This window comes from Osmerus eperlanus, chromosome 5 (genome assembly GCF_963692335.1).
Source record: "Osmerus eperlanus chromosome 5, fOsmEpe2.1, whole genome shotgun sequence".
Lineage (NCBI taxonomy): Eukaryota > Metazoa > Chordata > Actinopteri > Osmeriformes > Osmeridae > Osmerus > Osmerus eperlanus.
The window spans coordinates 17,488,986-17,508,755 of record NC_085022.1 but is presented as its reverse complement, the minus strand read 5'-3'; the positions used below and the strand labels follow the sequence as shown (position 1 = coordinate 17,508,755).

Sequence of the window (19,770 nt, the reverse complement as noted above, 5' to 3'; positions counted from 1 at the left end):
TGTTGTCATTCATATTTAAACATCTCCGAGAGAGAGAGATGGGAGAAAGAGTAAGAAACCTGAATGAAAGGGGAAAGGAAGTTCATAATCACATAGCTTATTCAAGATAGAAAAAAAGGTGTTCGTATCTATGAGAGAAAAGGGATGATGAAAAGAATAGGACAAGTGAAGATAACGTCTTATTTTAATCTATAGCTTGTTCATGTCAGACCTCTCGATTCATTTCTAAGTCACTGGATGTCACATCAAGTCCAAATCTTTCCATATAACGCAGATGTCAGAAGTCCAATGTGGAAACAATGTGGCGAGAAAACCCCCCCACAGGTTATGGTACATACACTGACAAAGGTTGCACTATTATTAAGTCCCATGGTCTGTTTGTGGCCATAGGGGTTACGCAGTAGTGCTACAGAGTCTCTCTCTCTCTCTCATGCCAGGCTCTGCTCTACACATAGCTCTGCCTCTTGAGAGACGAGACACAGGAAGTAAAGAGAAACTCCCAGTCTTAGTTACAGAGAAAGGTTTCAAAGCAAGCTTCGGTTAGACTCATATTCTTGTGTTAGGGCCAATTTGGTCTGGCAATGTGTGTGTGTGTGTGTGTGTGCATGAATGGCTGTAAGTGTGTGTGTGCCTTTGGGAGCATGTGCGTTTTCTGTCTCTGAATATGTCTGAATATCAAAGAGTCGTTTAACAGCTGGCATTGAAGGTGGAGCTCACTAGAGAGGCAGATGTTTGCCCAGATTGGCACTAGTGTCCTGTGGCATAACCCCACAACCTCTAAACAGCTGGACGGGCATCAACCAGCCTGCCCTGTATACTTTCCTGATGGACAGTGGGCAGTCACTGCCACGATCAGAGGCATGTACATGGGCCAGGCTGTTTAGGTCTGTGAAGGGAGCAAGGTCACCATCACGGGCCCTGGAACAGCTGGGCTTCAGCGCGAGCAACCAGAGAAATAGGGAAAGAGATAGCGGAGAGAGTGAGAGAGGTGGATAGTGTAATGGAAGTCAGAGGCAGGGAGAGTTTAAAGTCTGACAAATATGGTCTACGGTCTGTAAGAAATGAAGACTGAATGAGAACAAGAGAAAAAGAGAAAGCGAGACGCGAGCATTTTGCTGAGATTCCACCACATTACAAAGAGAAGAGGAAGAAAAGTTGTGTTTCACTAAGACAAGGCCGACAGGATCAAATACTGGTTAATAGTTTTTGCTCATTCATGACAGATAATGGCAGTATAACATTTCAAGTTATCTTTATCAGTGTGGGAACTTTGTCAGACAATTGTTTCCAGCTCTTCTAACTGGTGGCTCCATCAACAGTACAGTCCAAATGAAGAATAAAGTCTTTGTATGGCACTAATGCGAGGGAAATACAGTTACTTTGCGGACATTCTTGTTGACATCACAAGACGTCTCTCCCTGTCTGTATCTGTGTCCCATTTGCCATTACTTTCTGGATGTATCATAACCATAAAGTTGAGGATTTGCTTCACAGATTTGCCAAAACGAGGACTTTCCCTTAGACTTAGAAATTGTAACAGCATTAGAATTGTCCCAATGTTGATGAATTACAAGATAATCATAGAGAGAATCAAATCCAAAGTTATAGATTGTGATGGCCCATAGATTCAATCCATTTAAAATGTTAAAGTAAGGGATAAAAGGAGGAACACACACACACACTCTCTCTCACACACACACTCTCTCACACACACACACACACACACACACACACACACACACACACACACACACACACACACACACACACACACACACACACACATACACACACACACACACACACACACACACAAACCTTTAAGTGCTGCCTTTAGCCCTTTATCAGTGGGAGGTCCAGTCAGCTGGCAGCCTGTCTATTTCTTCCGTCTTTTCCAACCTGCTGAAAAAGGGAAAACATCATTTGTTTTTTCCCTACCACCATGATCAATAGCATCCATGAGCTAAAAGAGACTAGCTAAGGGGATTCTTTATCCAGCCCTCTCAGGGCAGAACAGACCACTGGGAAATGTAGTACAATGGATCAGTCCTCAAGCAAACTGTACCCAGGTCACTACAGACCTTTTTTTTTTTAGCATATTATTGTGCTAAGCTGGCTATCAAAACCAGAATTGGTATTACATGGCAGAATAATAACTTGTATTTAGTCAAATTAGCACTAACAGGCAAAGCCCCTGTCAAATAGATGTGTGGCAAGGGTTGTTTCTTATGTCTGTTTGTCAATTTGCAATTTAGGAAATTGCGGCATTGTCTTCCCTCCGGGGTTGCTGAGTGGCAACAGATCTGAAAGGGGTTTGTTTACGTTGCACATTAGCCCCTAGTGGCTATCGATCTATAACTGTCACTGAGAGAAGGGGGAAAAGGCCCTTTTCTGTTTCTTTTGTTTGTTCGACAATTCCAAGGTTATCCAGCTTTAACTAGTGTGGCAAGCAGGATCAATGTGCAGTGAGTAATCAAGTGAATGCATAACTTGACAATGCGGGCTTACAGTAAAATGGCAAGACTCAACTTATCAAACATTTATTGATAGATACTTTGCAAGTCTGACTGTAGTCTGCTTGTTCGACACTGTATGATGTGGGTTACTTAAATACAATTATTAGTTACAATTTTATAGGGAATATATAATTGTAATGAATAGCTCTTAATTGTGTGTAAAAAATTTTCTATATTAATTCTCTAAATAAAAGTGTAGCATTTTCTTGCAACAAGTTTTGTCTCCATCTCTGTCACCTGCTTGGTATTATTTAATGGAAACATACAAGGGCATATTGAATGTGTGTGTGTTACGTATGTGCAGTGTGCCTAACTCAGAGACACCGTAGTCCCACTGAACCCCCCCCCCCCCCGCACCCCCCATTGAATCTGCTGTCCTTACCACTGGAAATCGTGAGGTGGAGTGATTGACACTTAAGGACCTCACTGCCTGTCGTTGAAAATACATGCCTGTGCGGATCTCATATAGCCGGCGATTGGGGTAGACAACCCAAGGAAAAGAAGCGGTGACGTCAGGGCTTCTTTCACAGTAAGGCCCCTTCTGTTTGTATTTAATATTGCATGGGAGGGCTGTCCGACCGCGCTGGGCCCTGACCGCGGAGTCTGCCGTCGCGTCTGTAAGCAATGGCAGCAGTCTCGTGTGTCGGGCTCCCTCCTGGTCCACGGACTTCTGAGAACTCCCAGGAGGCTTTGCAGTTTTGACTGTGGGGAAATTGGATCTCACAACACAGAGGCACCGTGAGAGGAGAGAAAAAGAGAAAGACTGACAGAGCATGGAGCAAGATAATATCAGAGAAAAACAAAAAGAGAAAACCAGAGGGAGAGGGAGAAGCAGGGAGGAACAGAGAGAGACAGAGCACGCAGCAAGGTGGGGATGAGAAAGGAAAGACAACAACAGAGAGGGAGAGGAATCGTGGAGAACGGAGAGACTGTGACATAAGGAAAATTGACTAGAAGATGGAGGGAGAGGAATAGATAGAAAGAGAGGGATAGGAGAGGAAAGTCAAGCGAGTATAATATTCCAAGAATAGAGACTGCTGGACACGTCCGGATGGTTCTCCTCAGGACTTGATTTTTGATATGCTCAAATGCTTAACGAGATTGACAGTGTTTACAGTGGTCCATCTGTCTGGAGCTTTGAATTAGACCGGGACTTCAGCAAGTTGACATCCAACCAAGAGTATGTTTGATTTTTGGGAAAGTGGGGTTTCATCGCTCTAAGAATCCCTCTGCTACACAAAGATTGTGTGTCGGTTGTCACTTGTTCACGTGGTCTTGAGTTTTTTCTTATTGATCTTATGGTTTTAGGAAATATTATAAATGAATGAAACCAAAATGTTAACTGTTTAAAAGATTCAAGTGTATCAATGAATCAATGTGCAGAATTGTTTGTGAACAAACATGTTCATGGCATCACAGCCGTAGTTAGGTTGATACTTGCACTCTACTCCTTCTTGCTGTGTACGAAATACATGTATTAAAAACTTACAGTTGGTACAAGTTGCTATTTAAGCCTCACCCTTACTACACTTTAGACAAAACAGAAGTTCTAGGCTTTTCTAGAAAAGTTTTGGTGTGTTTTGGATAAGCTCATGTGTCTATGTGTGTGTTCCAGAGAGTGAAAGAAAGAGTGAGAGTGTGTCATGGTGTGTAATGTATGTGCTTGTTAGTGTGTGTCCATGTGTGCATGTGCCCCTCTGTACGATATGTGTGCGGCTTGTGGCTTTGACACAATGTCGGACCTTAGACAGGATCCTTCAAGCCGTGCCAGAACAGGGATAAGAACGCGGTACATTATGGACTATGTAGAGAAGACGGGAAAGACATGGAATGAGAGAATAGAAGAGAGGAAGGCCACTGATTAGCGGCTGGCTTGTTATGTTAATAACCCTGTCAGCTCTTTAATAGTTCTTTTCTGGTTTCTTCTTCCTTTCTGAAGCAGTTGTACGCTGCCCAGCTGGCCAGCATGCAGCTCTCTCCCGGAGCCAAGATGGCCACCGTCCCTCAGCCACCGAACTCTTCCGGGCCACTCTCACCCTCCACCATGAAAGGAGAGAAGAGAGCGTCAAGTCCCATCATCCACATTAAGGTCTACAATCCACGTTAATAATGATCCACATTCTGCACAATCGCTGACTCTTTAAAATGTCCCAAATTATCTTTGGAGTCAAGCTTCACCTTGTGAATGGAGAGAAACGTAGTGAGGACAGACGTGTTGGTTTTAATGGTCTAAGGTTATTGTTTTTGAGTGAAATGGCCATTATTGAATAGTTTTTTTTAATCTGTCTTCAGATAGAGAAGTTGACTTTGACACCCACCAGAAACTCACTGTACTGACGCAGAAACACACTCCATCTCTCTTTCCCTCAATCCCTCTGTTTCTCTCTCTCTCTCTCTCTCTCTCTCTCTCTCTCTCTCGCTCTCTCTCTGTCTCTCTCTCGCTCTATCTTTCTGTAACACACACACACGCTCACATTGACATTGGCATTGGCTGCCGTTTGGCAAGACCCCAACCTCTTTACTGCCGAGAACCTTGGAAAGTGTGCACATCATCTTCACTGGAACCAGCCAGTAATGGAGGCCATGTGGGGTACAGCTGCAGCCAACATCACAATAGACCGGAGTCTTAGCACAACCACAACCACAACAGTAGTGCTCTTCCCTCTGTCCCCCCTCCCCTCCCGCTGCACACCCGCCCTGCCATAATTCCGTACCACCCACAAACTCCTTTCGTCAAGCCCTCAACACACCCTCCCTCCACTTCCAACGACATTACCCAGGGCCAGCTCTCAAATTAGATCTGTGCATTTGTTTAGCGCTCCCTCCTCACACATGAAGCCCCAGTCAGGCGGTTGTCGAGCTGCCGTCATTGTTTTTTCTTTCCAGTCGCTCCTTCTCGTTTTCTCGGGCTCCTTCATGTGAGAACGTGTGGTCATGAACCTTTGATTAGAAACAGAGGAGACCACTAAACAAAAGTGCCTCTGGCGAGATAAGTGAACATAGAAGAGATCCCATGTTCAGTGGTAAATGGCAAAGAAGAACACCCTGTGTTTCGATCCAAATTGATTTAGAGTTTTGAAAACCTGATCATTTTCTTTCCTCAAAACATTTGAGTCAAGAACTGATGAGTTTCAGTAAATAAAAGACCTGTTTCTCTTATAATTACATGCAGGTAATATAATGAGAGTTAAATGATGAGTAGACCCACATGTAATTTCTACAATGAAAACGTGTTATTACTGATTATCACTGTTTGCCTCAACTCTGTCTTCATGTTTTCAGGAGGAAGGGTCAACGCAGCCCCTGAACCTGTCGGCTCGGCCTAAGACCTCCGAAGTCCTCCGTTCCTCTACCTCGCCCCCGCACAGCCTGTTCTCCAAGACCAGCCCTTTAGGCCTGGGCAAGGGACGTGTCCCAAGCCCCATCTCCAGCATGGGCAGGAACTCCTCACTAGGTACCACACACACTTACACTTACACAAACACACACACACCAGTACACAAGCATATACTCACACATTAAAACATGTGTAGTGCGGACACAGTGCAAGCTTAAAAACACACTGACATACACACAATCAGGAGCCGCACAAACCCACCTCCACCTCGTCCACCGCACACACACAAACAATCCTAGCATACTCCTCCTGTCAGACACAGGGAAGCTTCAACCCGTAGGAGGCAACATTTTTTACAGGCCTCTAAAGCCCTGTATTTAGCCCCAATGAAAACTTAGGCGGCGGAAACAGTGAAACACAGCACACGTTATTTGGTTTTTAAGAGCTTCCTCACATCATTGTCTGGCCTGGGATAAACCTTTATACCCTACCACTGCTATCTGTTATTAAACCCAATCCAAAGCCTCTCATTACACCAAAACAATTTCACTCGCTCCTCTGTGCAGCTTTGAGGACACAGCGCTCGCCTTCCTTCCTATGCAATTTTTTCCCTTTTTTTATGGCCACCCAAGCATACAGTTACTTCCTCCTCATCTGCTAATTAAACTAGCAAGGCGACGGAAAGTTTGGATCATTGGTTGTTTTGTACTTCCAAGTACACACAAGCTTCAAAAGCGTATTTACTGTACATAAATTAGGGGTGGAGGGGGCATTTGGGGTAGTTGAAAAACAACCAAAGAGGATGGAAAAAATGGACACATCATGCTTAATTATACTGTTTAATACTTTCAGACTTTTTTTTAAACAGTAATTACATGTAGACATTCTTTAACATGCCAAAAGGAGTTGCAACGTTTGATTCATACTTACAGTATAATGTGTTCTGCCTGGCCTTTAAATACATCTCACACACGACTCTGATTGGTTGGCTGTTGTGTCAGTCTTAGTAACAACCCTTCCCTCCTCCACAGACATTCTGTCCAGTCTGAACTCCACAGCATTGTTCGGGGACCAGGACTCTGTGATGAAGGCCATCCAGGAGGCCAGGAAGATGAGGGAGCAGATTCAGAGAGAGCAGCTTCACCATCACCAGCAAGGCTTGGAAGCCAAGCTGTCTGCACTGAGCGGCATGAGTCTTAATAACGGCAGCAAGGTTAGAAAGCACATGCACTCGTGCACAATCAAAATCCTATGCAAGGGCTTACATACACACAGGCACACATGATCCCACTCACTCTGGTCTCGCAGTACTTATTTGCCAATTCTTACATGCAAAAAAGAAAACACTACGATATTTTGTCTCCTTCGGCTGGAACCGTGGCCAGATTTCTTGAGATACTCTCCCTTAACATCCCCGGCCACCCAGAAGTCAATAGCTTTGAAGAGGCAGCAGCTGGACCAGTGACAGTAATGGTTTTGGTCCGTGCGTGCGTGTATGTGACTGAGTGTGCATATCTTCGTGTGTTTATGTGTGGGTGCTTGTTAGCTTGTGTGTGTGCATGTGAGAGCGTGTGTGTTTGAGGGGGGGGGGGGATGTAGTCCTGCTCCCCTTATACGCTCTGGGCTATTAGCCCAATCGATCCCTCAGTCTGGGGCACATGACTACCCAACACCTCCTTCCTCTCCTAACTCCCAACCCTGCATTCTTTGGGGTAAATGATTGCCTTGTGCCAGAATGATACCCATCCTCACAGGAATCTCTCACCCACATCTTCAGTCAGTCAGTGAAGTCAGTCACAGCATCAGGGGTGAAACAGTTGAAAACAAGAATTTATACCATCATCCTCAGAGCAGTCAATCCCATGTTGTCAGTGTAGATATGGCTCATTAATATTTTAGATATGGGCACTTTGAACATGTCTGTTGGTATACCACTGGAATATTTAGACTGGTAATTTGTTTGTTTATCATTAGGGTTAACATTTGGGATATTAGTCAAAAATATGTTGTCACCTTGTGGACTCTAATAAGATTAAACATATTTTGAAGCTTAAAGTAATTACTCATATTCTGTAATGTTTTGCATTTTATTTTTCTTGCACAGATAAAAAAAAATATATTTTAATCATTTAATTCTATCCACTATATCATACATTTGATATACTTAAACTACACATTGAGAACTAGATCAATCTTCAAATAAAGTATCAATTGTTTCCAACTGAGTCACTGTATGCATCCCGCATTCCTCAGTTCTCTTCTGAGGTTGGTGCCGGACCTACATTTTCCGACTTTATAAGAACAAACCTTGTGATGCAGTAATTTGGTTTATAGCTTCATGCCTCATAATAAAGTTCTCGTTTGGAAACTCTGAAGTAATTGTTTCCGGTTAGAAAAAGACAGTAGGTTGGTGTTTGTTTTCCGTTTTTCTTCGTTACCTAACAACAACTCAAACACACTTTTCTTTTGCATGATGTCATATAAAATTCAGCTCTATATGCCATTCATTGTTCAGGTTTGTCTGTGTGAAATAATTGACAGAAAAACTAATTGCACACAAGAATAGTGACTCCCATCTTCCAACTCAGAAAGACTATGCAGAGTACAACACTTCTGCATGAACGCGAAGGTGACAACTAATGTGAATAGAAACAACCTTTTGTTGGTAAAGGTGTTATGTGTGATCCAAAACATAGCTTTGACATCTGTTGATGTGCAGTCAAACCTGATTAAGAGTCAATTCTGTGATGCTGTTTATTGTGGATGTGGGAACAGTTATGAGCAAGCACGTGTATTCGTTGTGTTTTTGTCTGTTTCTTGGTGTGTGGGCTTCATTCTTCATCATGCTTACAGACAGTTCCCCCCCACTAGGTTAAGCACAGAATGTAATCTCTGCTTCGGTGTGTAGGGTGTCTGCTGCAGACTCTGAGTATTGGCTGTGGTGTCCTGGCACAATTCAGGCCTTGGCCATGTTAACGTCATTATAGCTATGCCCAGCTATGCCCAGCTAGCAAGTGGCATTGTTGAGTATCAGCTTACGCTTACTCTGCTTCCATCAAGTCCACAAGTGCCAAGCTGGCTGAAATAGCCACTGACGTGTGTGAGTGTCTGGATATGTGCTCTTGTGTTTTCTGTGTTTCTCTGTGTGGTACGGTGTATGCAGGTTACAGTGTGTGTGTGAGAGTTGTGTGAGTGTTTGTGTTTTCGCATGCATGCGTGTATGTGTGTGAGAGAGAGAGTGAGAGAGAGTAAGAGAGAGAGAGAAAGAGAGTACATTTTGGCCAATTCCAAGCGAGCTGTCCCGACCTATAGTTCTGTCTTCTTCCCACCACAGAGACCCAGAGTACTTTAGTCAAACGCTCTGTCACTAAGCCCACTTAATGCTGACAGTAGTTGACATCAGCTGTCATGGCTGCTCTTGCACTCAGTGGCAGTTTCTTTGTATGCCACACAGCAGGAGAATGGACATTATGGGCAACCATAAAGAAGCGGGGGAGAGAGGAATGGCTAGAGTTGAAGCCATGCCAGTCAACACACTGCCTGCTTCTGTCGTCTATGCAGTGAGACCTGGAAGGATCTGTAGAGCTATTCACTGGCTGTCGGTAGCACTCATAGTCACTGTACTGTACGTTGGAAGTACGGCAAATTTCTTTCTCTGTGTAAAGTGTATACCTTCTGCCACTAGCAGATTAAATGAGGTTTCAATAGATGCTGCCGTGAAATCTGCATTCTGGGAAATTAAAGGAGGAAGACGAGAGGGGTGGAATGGGAGAGCAGGAGAGAGCTTGAGGGAGGTCCTCCATTTCAATGGGCGCAACGTAGCCTTGTCAGGATGTATTGGGAGGAGGATGAGAAGGATGGAAGGAAAGGGCAGAGAGAAGAGAAAAAGGGAAAGGGAGCGAAGGAAGGCAGGCCTGTCTACTACTGCAGAAGCCAGTAAATGGTTGCAGGTCAGTTGGAGCAGGGTTGCCAGGACCTGTAACCGTGGTAATGAGCTCAACACGCTGCTGATAAAACTCCCTGGCCTGGTGTGGTGTTTACAGCGCTGCCATGGTGATGCTGCAAGTCGTGGAGGGTACAAGAAAGGAAAAAGAAAAGAAAACAAAACTGCCAGAGAACAGAAAGTTTAGGCACAGAAATTGTCGGTATAGATTGAGAAACTTGTTGGATAAGCTTCTATTCCAATAAAATGAATACACCATTTGGAAGCCTTTCCTTTAAGCGTTTTCATTGTTTGCACAGTGTAGGGACTGTCTTTCATAAGGCATTGTATTTGCAATGTTTGACTGTGAACCTGTTGCCACAGAAAGACTGAAAACCATACAGACGTGTTAAGAAAAAAATGAATGAAGAAAATTGTCCAAGGATGGCCTTATAAGTCTTGTCTGTTTCTTTCAAGGTTTAATACACTATACTAGAGGTTTTCATTTTATATTTTTTTTTACTGTTTCGGGGAGTCAAGGTCCTAGAACCTAACCTCTCTCTCTCTCTCTCTCTCTGTTTCTCTCTCTCTCTCTGTTTCTCTCTCTCTCTCTGTTTCTCTCTCTCTCTCTCTCTCTCTCTGTTTCTCTCTCTCTCTCTCTCTCTCTCTCTCTCTCTCTCTCTCTCTCTCTCTCTCTCTGTCTCTCTGTCTCTTTCTCTCTGTCTCTCTCTCTCTCTTTCTCTCTCTCTGTCTCTCTGTCTCTCTCTGTCTATCTCTCTCTCTTTGGTCTCTATGTCTCTAGTCTTTATTACTTTAAATCTCCCTCTCTCTCTGTCTTTCTCTGTCTCTCTCTGTCTTTCTCTCTCCCTCTCTCCCTCTGTCTTTCTGTTTCTCTCTCTCTCTCTCTCTCTCTCTCTCTCTCTCTCTCTCTCTCTCTCTCTCTCTCTCTCACTGTCTCTCTCTCCCTCTCCGTTTATAGCCCTGTGCAGACCCTGTTCAGATTCTGTGGTGCGCGTGGCGTAGCCCAGGCACATGTTCTGCGGTGGGCCTGATTACAGCCTTCATTGTAGTGCTGACATTGGCTCCCCCTATCTCCCCCATGTATATAAAACACAACAGAAGTTGAATAAGAAAAAAATACACACACCACACTGCCTCAAGTTCCACTTGGTCCTGCCAACAGCCAGGCCGGCATTACTTCACCCAGCAACCATGCCTCCCCAACAAAATGCTTCTGTCACCAGAATAAGGAGGAGTTGAGAAAGGAAGGATGAGGGAGGGACGAGGATGTGTGGTGATTGCGGATGGGTCATTGCTTTCCACCACAGTTTGGGAGCGTGGCAAGGGTAATTTTAGATGGTGGGCGCAGACGGCATGCTGGACTCATTTGGATGGAGCGGGCAGTGAGGCAGAGGGGTGGTGAGGCAGCCAGTGTGGAGGAAAGGAGTCAGTTTACATGGCAGCGCTGCGACTGAGTCATTTCTCTTTCTATGTATTATTTTCTCTTTCATTTTCAGAATTTCCGAAAATAATCTCGTCTGTCCTTTTCTCCCCGTACTCCTGTTTACTCTCTTTCAAAGCTTTTCAGACTCTCTTAAGCAGGTCATGTTAGTATTGTTAGTATTGTTGTATATTGGGGGAAATTGTATTATAGTATTGTTGTTGGTAATCATTCATCACTTAACTTATTGATTAGGCTAATCATTGATATTACAAGAGCTGCATTTCTAATGAATCGACAAATCCTATAAACTTTCAGTAAAGCGAATGCAAGTGAGTCTGAAATGCTCTCTCTCTCGTTCACACATACACACACACATCAGTGTGTTTCGTCATAATTAGCAGAGCTCAACCATCCAACTAGGAGATCACAGGAATAGTCCAGACCTTTGATCCAAAGACACACCAATTACTAATACAGCTGCACAATCAAAACAGCTAACATGCTTACCTTATCAAAGCAAATATGTGTGATAACTTGATACTTATAATTTATACTTTTGATACTTCTCTTTTTCACTGCTGAATAAATGATATCTACAGATTTACCCAATGGTTTTCTTATATAAACACCCATAATTGTGATGGTGTTGCGATAATGATGATCCCCTGTATTTTTACGACTGTGGTTACTGTATGTATGTTACAGTAATGTGTATACATTTATATGATTGTTGATATATATTCAGTCATTTGTATTAACATGTATTATACTTTTGTTTAACATTCATTGTGTGTGGTTATCATTCCTTTGCAGTAAACTTGTAAAGTGGAATGGGCTTTGTGTGTTACAGGAGCGGATGCACTTTGAAAGTTTGGGTCAGCACTTGGGGAAGCTGGGGGAGGAGGCCAAGATGGGTCATCGGGTCATAGACCTGACCAGACCAGAAGATCTTGATGGTGAGTTCCCCCTTTTTTCTCTTTCCTTTGGTGCTTCTATTACTTTCATTCGACATCCTTTTGATCTTACGCTCTTCTTTTTCTGTCTCATCCCTCCTTTTTCCTGTAATTTACCTAAATGAAACTCTCAATTGTGTGTGTTTGTGTGTGTGTAGTGTAGTTACCCTGGTTTTCCTGGTTTTCTTCCTGTTTTTCTCTTCTTCTTCTAATGTGACCAGAGTCACATTAGAAGAAGAAGAGAAAAACAATATCTAGGTAGATGGGAATCAGAGAGGAGGAGAGGTTGCAGAGGGTTAGGTTTGAGGTAAAAGTGGTACCATCCGGCCCAGACTAAATGACACCAACGACCCTGAACTTTGGGGCCCTTTGGAGCGGTGGCGCCATTTATGTGGCTCTTTCATTGTAACACATCTGTGGTGGAGACAGACTTAACCAGTCAATCTACACACATGTATTCTCCAGACCAAAATATTTATTGTGTCCTATGCTGTTTCCTCAGGAAGGACACTTTCACCTGCCAACAAGGGTTACTCTCTGTTCTCTTTAATCCATCCTTTAGAAGTGTTTGTGCCTCAGACAATCTTATCCAGCATAAGTATGCAAACAGAAGCAGAGTCTGTAGAGAGGGACATCGTTTCCTTTATTTTTTCCTTGACTCAGATCCCACCTGTTGTCGATAAACCTAAGTGTTTACAGATGCAGAGGATTGAGGAGCGGTCATTGCGGTTTAGTTTAGAATAGCCGGTGTAAACAAGTGTGTGTCTAAATGAATATGGTTATTTGGAGGATCGGAGAGGAGGTTCGTCCTCATCCCTATGGCCCAAGTTGGGGCTTCACAGCTGGGAATGCGTCTGCCTGCATGCCCTTCTGTCCCAGTTTTCCTCAAGCTGGCCCACTTGTAACGCTCTACCCTTTTTGTCCAAAATTACAGATTGAACATTTATTATTATTTTGTAAATTATCAGCACCTACATCGGCCCCACTTTTAGCATGGCCCCATAGCAGACTTTTGCAAATTAACGAAGATAGAGATGAGATTACAATTTTGATGTAATTATGTTAACATCCACAGGGAGCGGTACTACCACAGAGGCACGAGTCTTCAGGGAGGCCAGGGGCCGGAACAGCAATGAGCCCCACATCAAGAGGCCAATGAACGCCTTCATGGTCTGGGCAAAAGATGAAAGGAGGAAGATATTGCAGACCTTCCCCGACATGCACAACTCCAACATCAGCAAGATCCTTGGTAAGGTGGTGGTGAAAGCCCCCTTTGTTATTGGTCAGTTCTGCCCCTCATAGGCTTCGCTCCACCAATCGTTGGTAGGCTCCACCTTTCGTCAGCTTTCTTATCGATCAATTGAACCCTAATCAGCTAAGTAGTTAAAATTGATGTTTCAGTTAAGGATGTGGTTGTAACTATGAGTTTAGTAGTGCAGCTCCATAAGGTTTCAGTGAGCCCTGTGGTGCAGCTCCACTGTGGGGCACTGAGTTCTGTGACGCAGCGCCACATTTTGGAACCCAAAGTTTATTCTACTATAGGCTGTGTATATTTCTGTGGGAACATGAAGGGACCAGTATGCTTGCTCCCTCAACACTACAGTACGTTTATCAAGGAGGGTGTGTGTGAGGGTGTTTCAGTGCTGGTTTCTCAACACACAGAGCACTGCTGTAAGACCTTGACTAGGGTGATGGATGTGTTCAGTTAAAAAAGTGCTTCTGTTGATACTAACCTACCTGACACAGATACTCATTCAAACGCTAAGCTTAAGGGCTGTGCATGGCAGAGCTACGTTCAAGGGCTCCACTGTCCGACACAAGAGTCCAATATGCACACAGAGTACTGTATGTAGATGAAATGCCTGGTTGCAATGCGTAGGAATGTTTTTTTTCCAGGTGGGGGTACGGCGAGTCAGTCTTACAGATACACCTTTGTCCAAGCTTACACAGAAAAGCCATTTTGACTGTGGAATTGCTTCTCCGGTTTTGGTTTCCAGCAAACAGTGCTCAAGTACTGGAAATTATTTTAACAGACAAACTGAACACAACCACTCTGATAATGTTTTCAAGCTTTACGTGTAGAACATTGGTACCAGTGTGTCCTACATGAAATGCTCATTACTGTAATAGAATACTCTTGATAGGGGTGACAATGAAAGGTCAAAGCACTTGGTCATATTCCATCCATAGAAGACTACGGATATTTACTAAATAGATGTTTGTGGCAATAACAGGAAGCGCCTGAGAAACGACCTGTAGAGGGAACAGGAGAGGATGAAATGCATGCGTGTGTTTGTGTATGTGTGTGTGTGTGTGTGTGTTGGGGGGGGGGGGGTTCACACAGATACAATAACACAGCTGCAGAGGAGGCCTCCGCGTTATGGAGTAAAAATGCATCCATACTGTTTCCTGAGCTCAAAGGAGAGCTTTTGATAAACCCTGGTAAACACAGAGAGCTGGTCCTGGACTTGTCTGTGTGTGAGTCCTGTAGAGTGTTTGTATAATACACTGTCAGAATGCTACACAGATGTGCCGTGTTCCGGTAGTAATGGCTCTGGCCACTTGTCCAGTAAGTTGGATCCTTTTATGAGAAAAAATCATAAGTGCACAATGTGACAGTCTTCTAAAAACAAGACTGAACTTATTTTTCAAACAAGTTTGCAAAAAACATATTTACAGGCATATTTTACTGTAGAGGTTTAACATTTCACATTTAGATATTGACATGTCAAAATGTCCTCAATTAGGCAAACTCATGCTCCCCTTAAAAACATTTTACCCTACAACTCTCCTAAATCGTCAAATGTGTTTCAATTGTCCAATCCAGGCTCTCGCTGGAAGTCCATGACCAACCAGGAGAAGCAGCCATATTATGAGGAGCAGGCTCGTCTGAGCAAGATCCACCTGGAGAAATATCCAAACTACAAGTACAAGCCTCGGCCCAAGAGAACCTGCATCATTGATGGGAAGAAGCTGCGCATTGGCGAGTACAAGCAGATGATGCGCTCGCGACGACAGGAGATGAGGCAGTTCTTCAGTGTGGGGTAAGAAAAGGTTAGATTTTATTGGGACACTTTGGAAAGTGCTTCTAAGTTATACGGTATATCTGGATGTATATGGGTCTTAAGTGTCTTTAGTGCAGCTGACCACACATGGTTTGAAATTAGTTACTTGTATAATTGTTTTTTAATCCCCTATTGAAATGCCTGTTGTACTGAGCTCTAAAAAGACTCTCTAATTTAAAAACGGATTAGATTAAACTGCAATAGTCTCATCCAAAGGAAACAGCCTTTTTCAAATCTACATGGAAACTAGTACAAACAGGGTGAACAATTCAATGGCAATGTTTTAATAGATAACAGCTGTAGATGTGTGTAAAGTAATCTTAATGGACTGTTTAACTATATTTACCAGAAGCAGAGCTTTGAATACGAGCGATTTTTAATAGTTGTCATTTATGAAATTAGGACAATGGCTGGGTGCTTGCGGCCATGAGAAATTGGACACAGCCATTTTCTTGCGGGATGTGAAACGTAAGCAGATGTTTGAGAAGCAGAGAGAGAGGGACAGAGAGAGAGAGAGAGAGAGAGAGAGAGAGAGAGAGAGAGAGAGAGAGAGAGAGGGAGAGAGACAGAAAGACAGAAAGACAGAAAGAGATAGCGAGAGAGAGTGGAAGATAGAGAGGGAGGAAAGAAAGAGGAGGGCTGTTGGGAGAGCCAGAGGGCTTTCTTGAGTAATGTGTGCTTACCTCAATTCCATCCATATCCTATTAAGTTATTTAGCTGTCATTGACATACCTACCGTGTACTGACAGAGGCTCTGTATTAAGCCATGCCTGAAGATGAGAACTGACACAAATAACTTATTATTAAGTAGGTTAAAATGTCATACTCCATCATGCGTTTTATAATGAATTTGGTCATCGCTTATACACCTCTTCTCTTTCTGTCATTCTGTCTTTCTGTCTCTTTCCTGCTCGTCCTTTCCTTTTCTCCTGACAACGTAAATGTTCCATCTCGGTCTCCCACTCTCCCACTATGTCCTTCTTGCTCTCTCTTCCTTCCTCCTTCCCTCTGTCTTCCTCACAGGCCTCAGCCACAGATTCCCATCAGCAACAGCACAGCTGGTGTCTACCCAGGTGCCATCGCGATGCCATCGGCCGCACCCTCTCCACACCTGACATCAGAGTGCTCCAGTGCATCGGCCAGTCCCGAGCCCACCATCCCTGTCATCCAGAGCACCTTTGGTATCAAGCCAGAAGCGGGCACCATAATGCCCAGTGAGCCAATCAACGGAGAGGACGAGATGGACATGTATGAGGACTTTGACGAGGAGCCCAAATCAGACTACAGCAGTGATCACGAGACGAGGGAAACTGTCAGTGCCAACTGAGGTGCTCAGTAGGAACACCTGTTCTATTTTTTCTTTTTTTTGGAAAGACAAAGACCGAGACAACATCCTTTTCAGGGTCTGAGCGTGCTCCCGGGCGTGGGAGCATGGATGTGTGAAGCGAACACGCTCAGATTTCTCAGTGGGATGAAATGAAACTGAGCATGCTTAGACTGCTCCTGTGACAGTATCTGATAGACTGATCACACTAAGACACCATTTCAGAGGAGAACGCAAAGCATTCTAAGCATGCTCAGATGCCTCCGAACAAACTGAAACAGAGCACGCTCAGACGTCCTCCTGATATCTGACTGACAGGAAGCATGCTCCTCAACTTGACAATCAAACTAAAACTAAAGCAAGTGATAATAGAGAAGAGGAAGAAGAGATTAGTTACGTGTATGAAAACAACATTTTAGTGCGTGGTTTTTAAGGAGTATGCATGGATTTGAGGCATCGGAAATTGGTCTTTGACAGCTATTGGTCTTAAATGTTTCTTTTAAGTGTGATGAAGTTTTTATTATCAAGTATTTCCTTTTCGGGATTTTTTTATTTTTATTTGAGGAGACATTTTTCTGACAGGTTTCACTACTTGTAAAACCTTGGAATGTCAGAACTTGAAATGTTAAAGTTAATATAAAAGTTAGTATTCGTAGTCTTACCTATGTTTTCCTAAGTACAGTACGCCTACACGTTTCTTGACAAAATGCTTACAATATGTTACATTACTGTTCATGATGGGGTGTAAAGTCCCGGCTCAGGTATGTTGTGCCAGCTTGTGAATGTGTTTTTTGATTTCATATGAGCGAGTGGTAGAATTGTTTTTTCAGACTGACATCAAGACAAGGGGCAAGCAAATCCTTGTATATTATTGTTAATATTATTGTTATTGTACAGTTTTTATTCAAATGTGCCAAAACTACATTTGCATCCATCTAACATATTGTAGTCTTAATTTTTTCAAATGCTGCAAAAAAGTCTTACACAATCAGTTTGTTCTGTCAGATAAATACTTATTTAGAAATTGCTGGCTGCCCCAACCATATACTAGGTAGAGCTCAGGGAGAACATGAGCAGGTCTTTGCTGCTTGCTCAGTCAGTGTTTTGTAGTCTGATCCAGTTATTTCTGACACCCCCTCTGGTGATGTCATACCTTTAGAAAGCCTCATCTACTCCTTTTTGATTCTGTGTCCGAATTTTCAAGTCTGCTGTATTACGTAGTGTTAATTTCAGCACTTCACTTCCTTGGTTTGAATGAAACTGGCAGGTGGATTAAATGTTTGAAACGCCTAAAATAAGAACAGTATAAAAATGTATACTTGTGTGAAAAAGTGTGGAAAAACAGGATGCAGGAAGAGCCTGGTCTTTACCGCCTGTTAGTGTTTTAATATGCAAATTCGGCTGTTACGCATTTGGGGCCAAAACAAACAAATCAGCTTTTTTTGGTACTGTACTCCTGTCTCCTGACTATACTGATGTTTAGATTGAGTGTCACATTTTAAATTAAGCAGCTTTCTCATTGTCTCTGGTTTGTGTAGAGATAGTGAATATAACATGTTCTGCAAGTGAATCTGCCCATCTTAATTGACAATAAGTCTTAAAGTTAGACTTAAGTCTTAAAGATTTTTGAGTAGGCTCTTAAGTAACTCAAGTTCCCAAGACATGATGAGGCCGACTATGTGTCCTTTACTGTATTATACATGGTTACTTAAGACAAACCAATACAAAATGGGTTTACAATTCAAATTCCCTCATTAAATGACAAACCAAATCTTTGGTTTTTCAGGAAATTTTTGTTTGAAAAATAGTTCAACATTACCTCTTGCATATTTAAAAACTATAATGTTTCTGTAATGCATGTATATATTTTTTTTTACTGATATGTCAAGTAACTTAGAATTATACATTTCTTAGTTGTCACTCACAAGATCCTGTTTTAAATTCTCCTCCATTTAGAAAATATTTCAAATTTGACACCTGTTTTAAGTGGTTTGGAGCAACTGCAGTATGTGTGCTGGTTGGTTTGTCTTTGGTTTTGTATGTCCTAATGACCATGTTGAGCAAAGCATTTGTTAGAGGAAGACTTTTATTGAGTTTTATTTTGCTTGCATCACAGAAGAAGAGTTAGTGTTCGCCTCATGCATAGACATTGTTTAAAGTGTCACACACATCATAAGCACTGGATATAAGTGGTATTTTTCAGTACTGACTAATGTGAAGTTGCTGTTAGATGAAAAACAATACAAATAAAAAGACACACACGTCATCGATTTGGACTCGTGAGAAGATCTCACGTTTGCCAGGTTTGGGTAAACTGTCAAAAATCTTTTACTTTTTCAAGAAAATCCTTTGTTGTAGCACCAGCGCTGCCTGAAGGGTCATGAGAAGATAAGTTGTGCCCTACAGATGGAAACACTGGTTTCCCGTTCGCACACATTTGTGTTAAATATTGTATTTGAAATTTAGTTTTAACATGTTGTTGTATTTATTAGCCAGTGTTGGCTCTAAAAGTGTCAGTACAACTTGGTGAGATAAGACAATCAGAAAAATAAAGACTGAGATTTCCTTAAAAATGTACTGTTTTGGTTATTGACTCGGCTCCAAATTTGGCTCATTAATATAGTTTAATATAGTAGTTACTTTTTTTAATGTCCCATATTCACCTTCTGATTCTGAAATCGAGCGAATGCCAAAATGTACCTGTCTGTGATCAACCTGGGGCAGAGTACTTCAGCTTCATGTTTTTCTAGACCCCTGGAAAACAAATGACTTGAATGTAATTGCTGTTAAGCTGTGACCATGTTAACAATTAAGAACGTTGCTTCACAGAAAAAGGAAAGAAAGCGATTGTGTCTTCAATTCTGTCCATCTGCAAAAGTGAACCGCTTGAACCTTTGAACCTTGCTCACACTGTATGTGCCTGTGTCCTCCATTTTCTAAATTTAGGAAGCCATGTATAATTTAATATTTTGGGTGGCTAATTACAGAAACTGTATTTTATTACTCCATTTCTCCATCTTACAGCAAGTGACTGTCTGTGTGTGTATAGTTGGATGCATGTGTGTGTATGTATGTGTGAGGTAACACCACACATTCTCACTGTACTGTGGTGTGTCGGCGGCGCCGGTGCTTGCTCTATCCAGTCTCTGCTTGAGTAGGAGATGGAAAACTCTGCCATATGCAGCCACATAATAAATCTCATTGTCATT

At 42.7% G+C, this 19,770-nt stretch overlaps 1 protein-coding gene across 6 annotated transcripts in view; it reads left to right on the top strand.

Moving 5' to 3' along the window:
* Window positions 1–19,152, top strand: part of LOC134021344 (transcription factor SOX-6-like) — a 69,710-nt gene extending 50,558 nt beyond the window's left edge. For 4 of the 6 annotated variants that reach the window (XM_062462061.1, XM_062462062.1, XM_062462060.1 and 1 more), the window contains 7 exons: window positions 4,456–4,605; window positions 5,799–5,970; window positions 6,885–7,066; window positions 12,070–12,175; window positions 13,248–13,421; window positions 15,000–15,216; window positions 16,261–19,152. In XM_062462061.1, coding sequence (XP_062318045.1) covers window positions 4,456–4,605; window positions 5,799–5,970; window positions 6,885–7,066; window positions 12,070–12,175; window positions 13,248–13,421; window positions 15,000–15,216; window positions 16,261–16,564 — 1,305 coding nt within the window. In that variant the 3' untranslated portion in view covers window positions 16,565–19,152. Of the gene's footprint in view, window positions 1–4,455; window positions 4,606–5,798; window positions 5,971–6,884; window positions 7,067–12,069; window positions 12,176–13,247; window positions 13,422–14,999; window positions 15,217–15,639; window positions 15,706–16,260 lie in introns of all 6 variants that reach the window. The other 2 variants (XM_062462065.1, XM_062462063.1) reach the window with 2 other exon arrangements.
* Window positions 19,153–19,770: the final 618 nt, after the last annotated feature.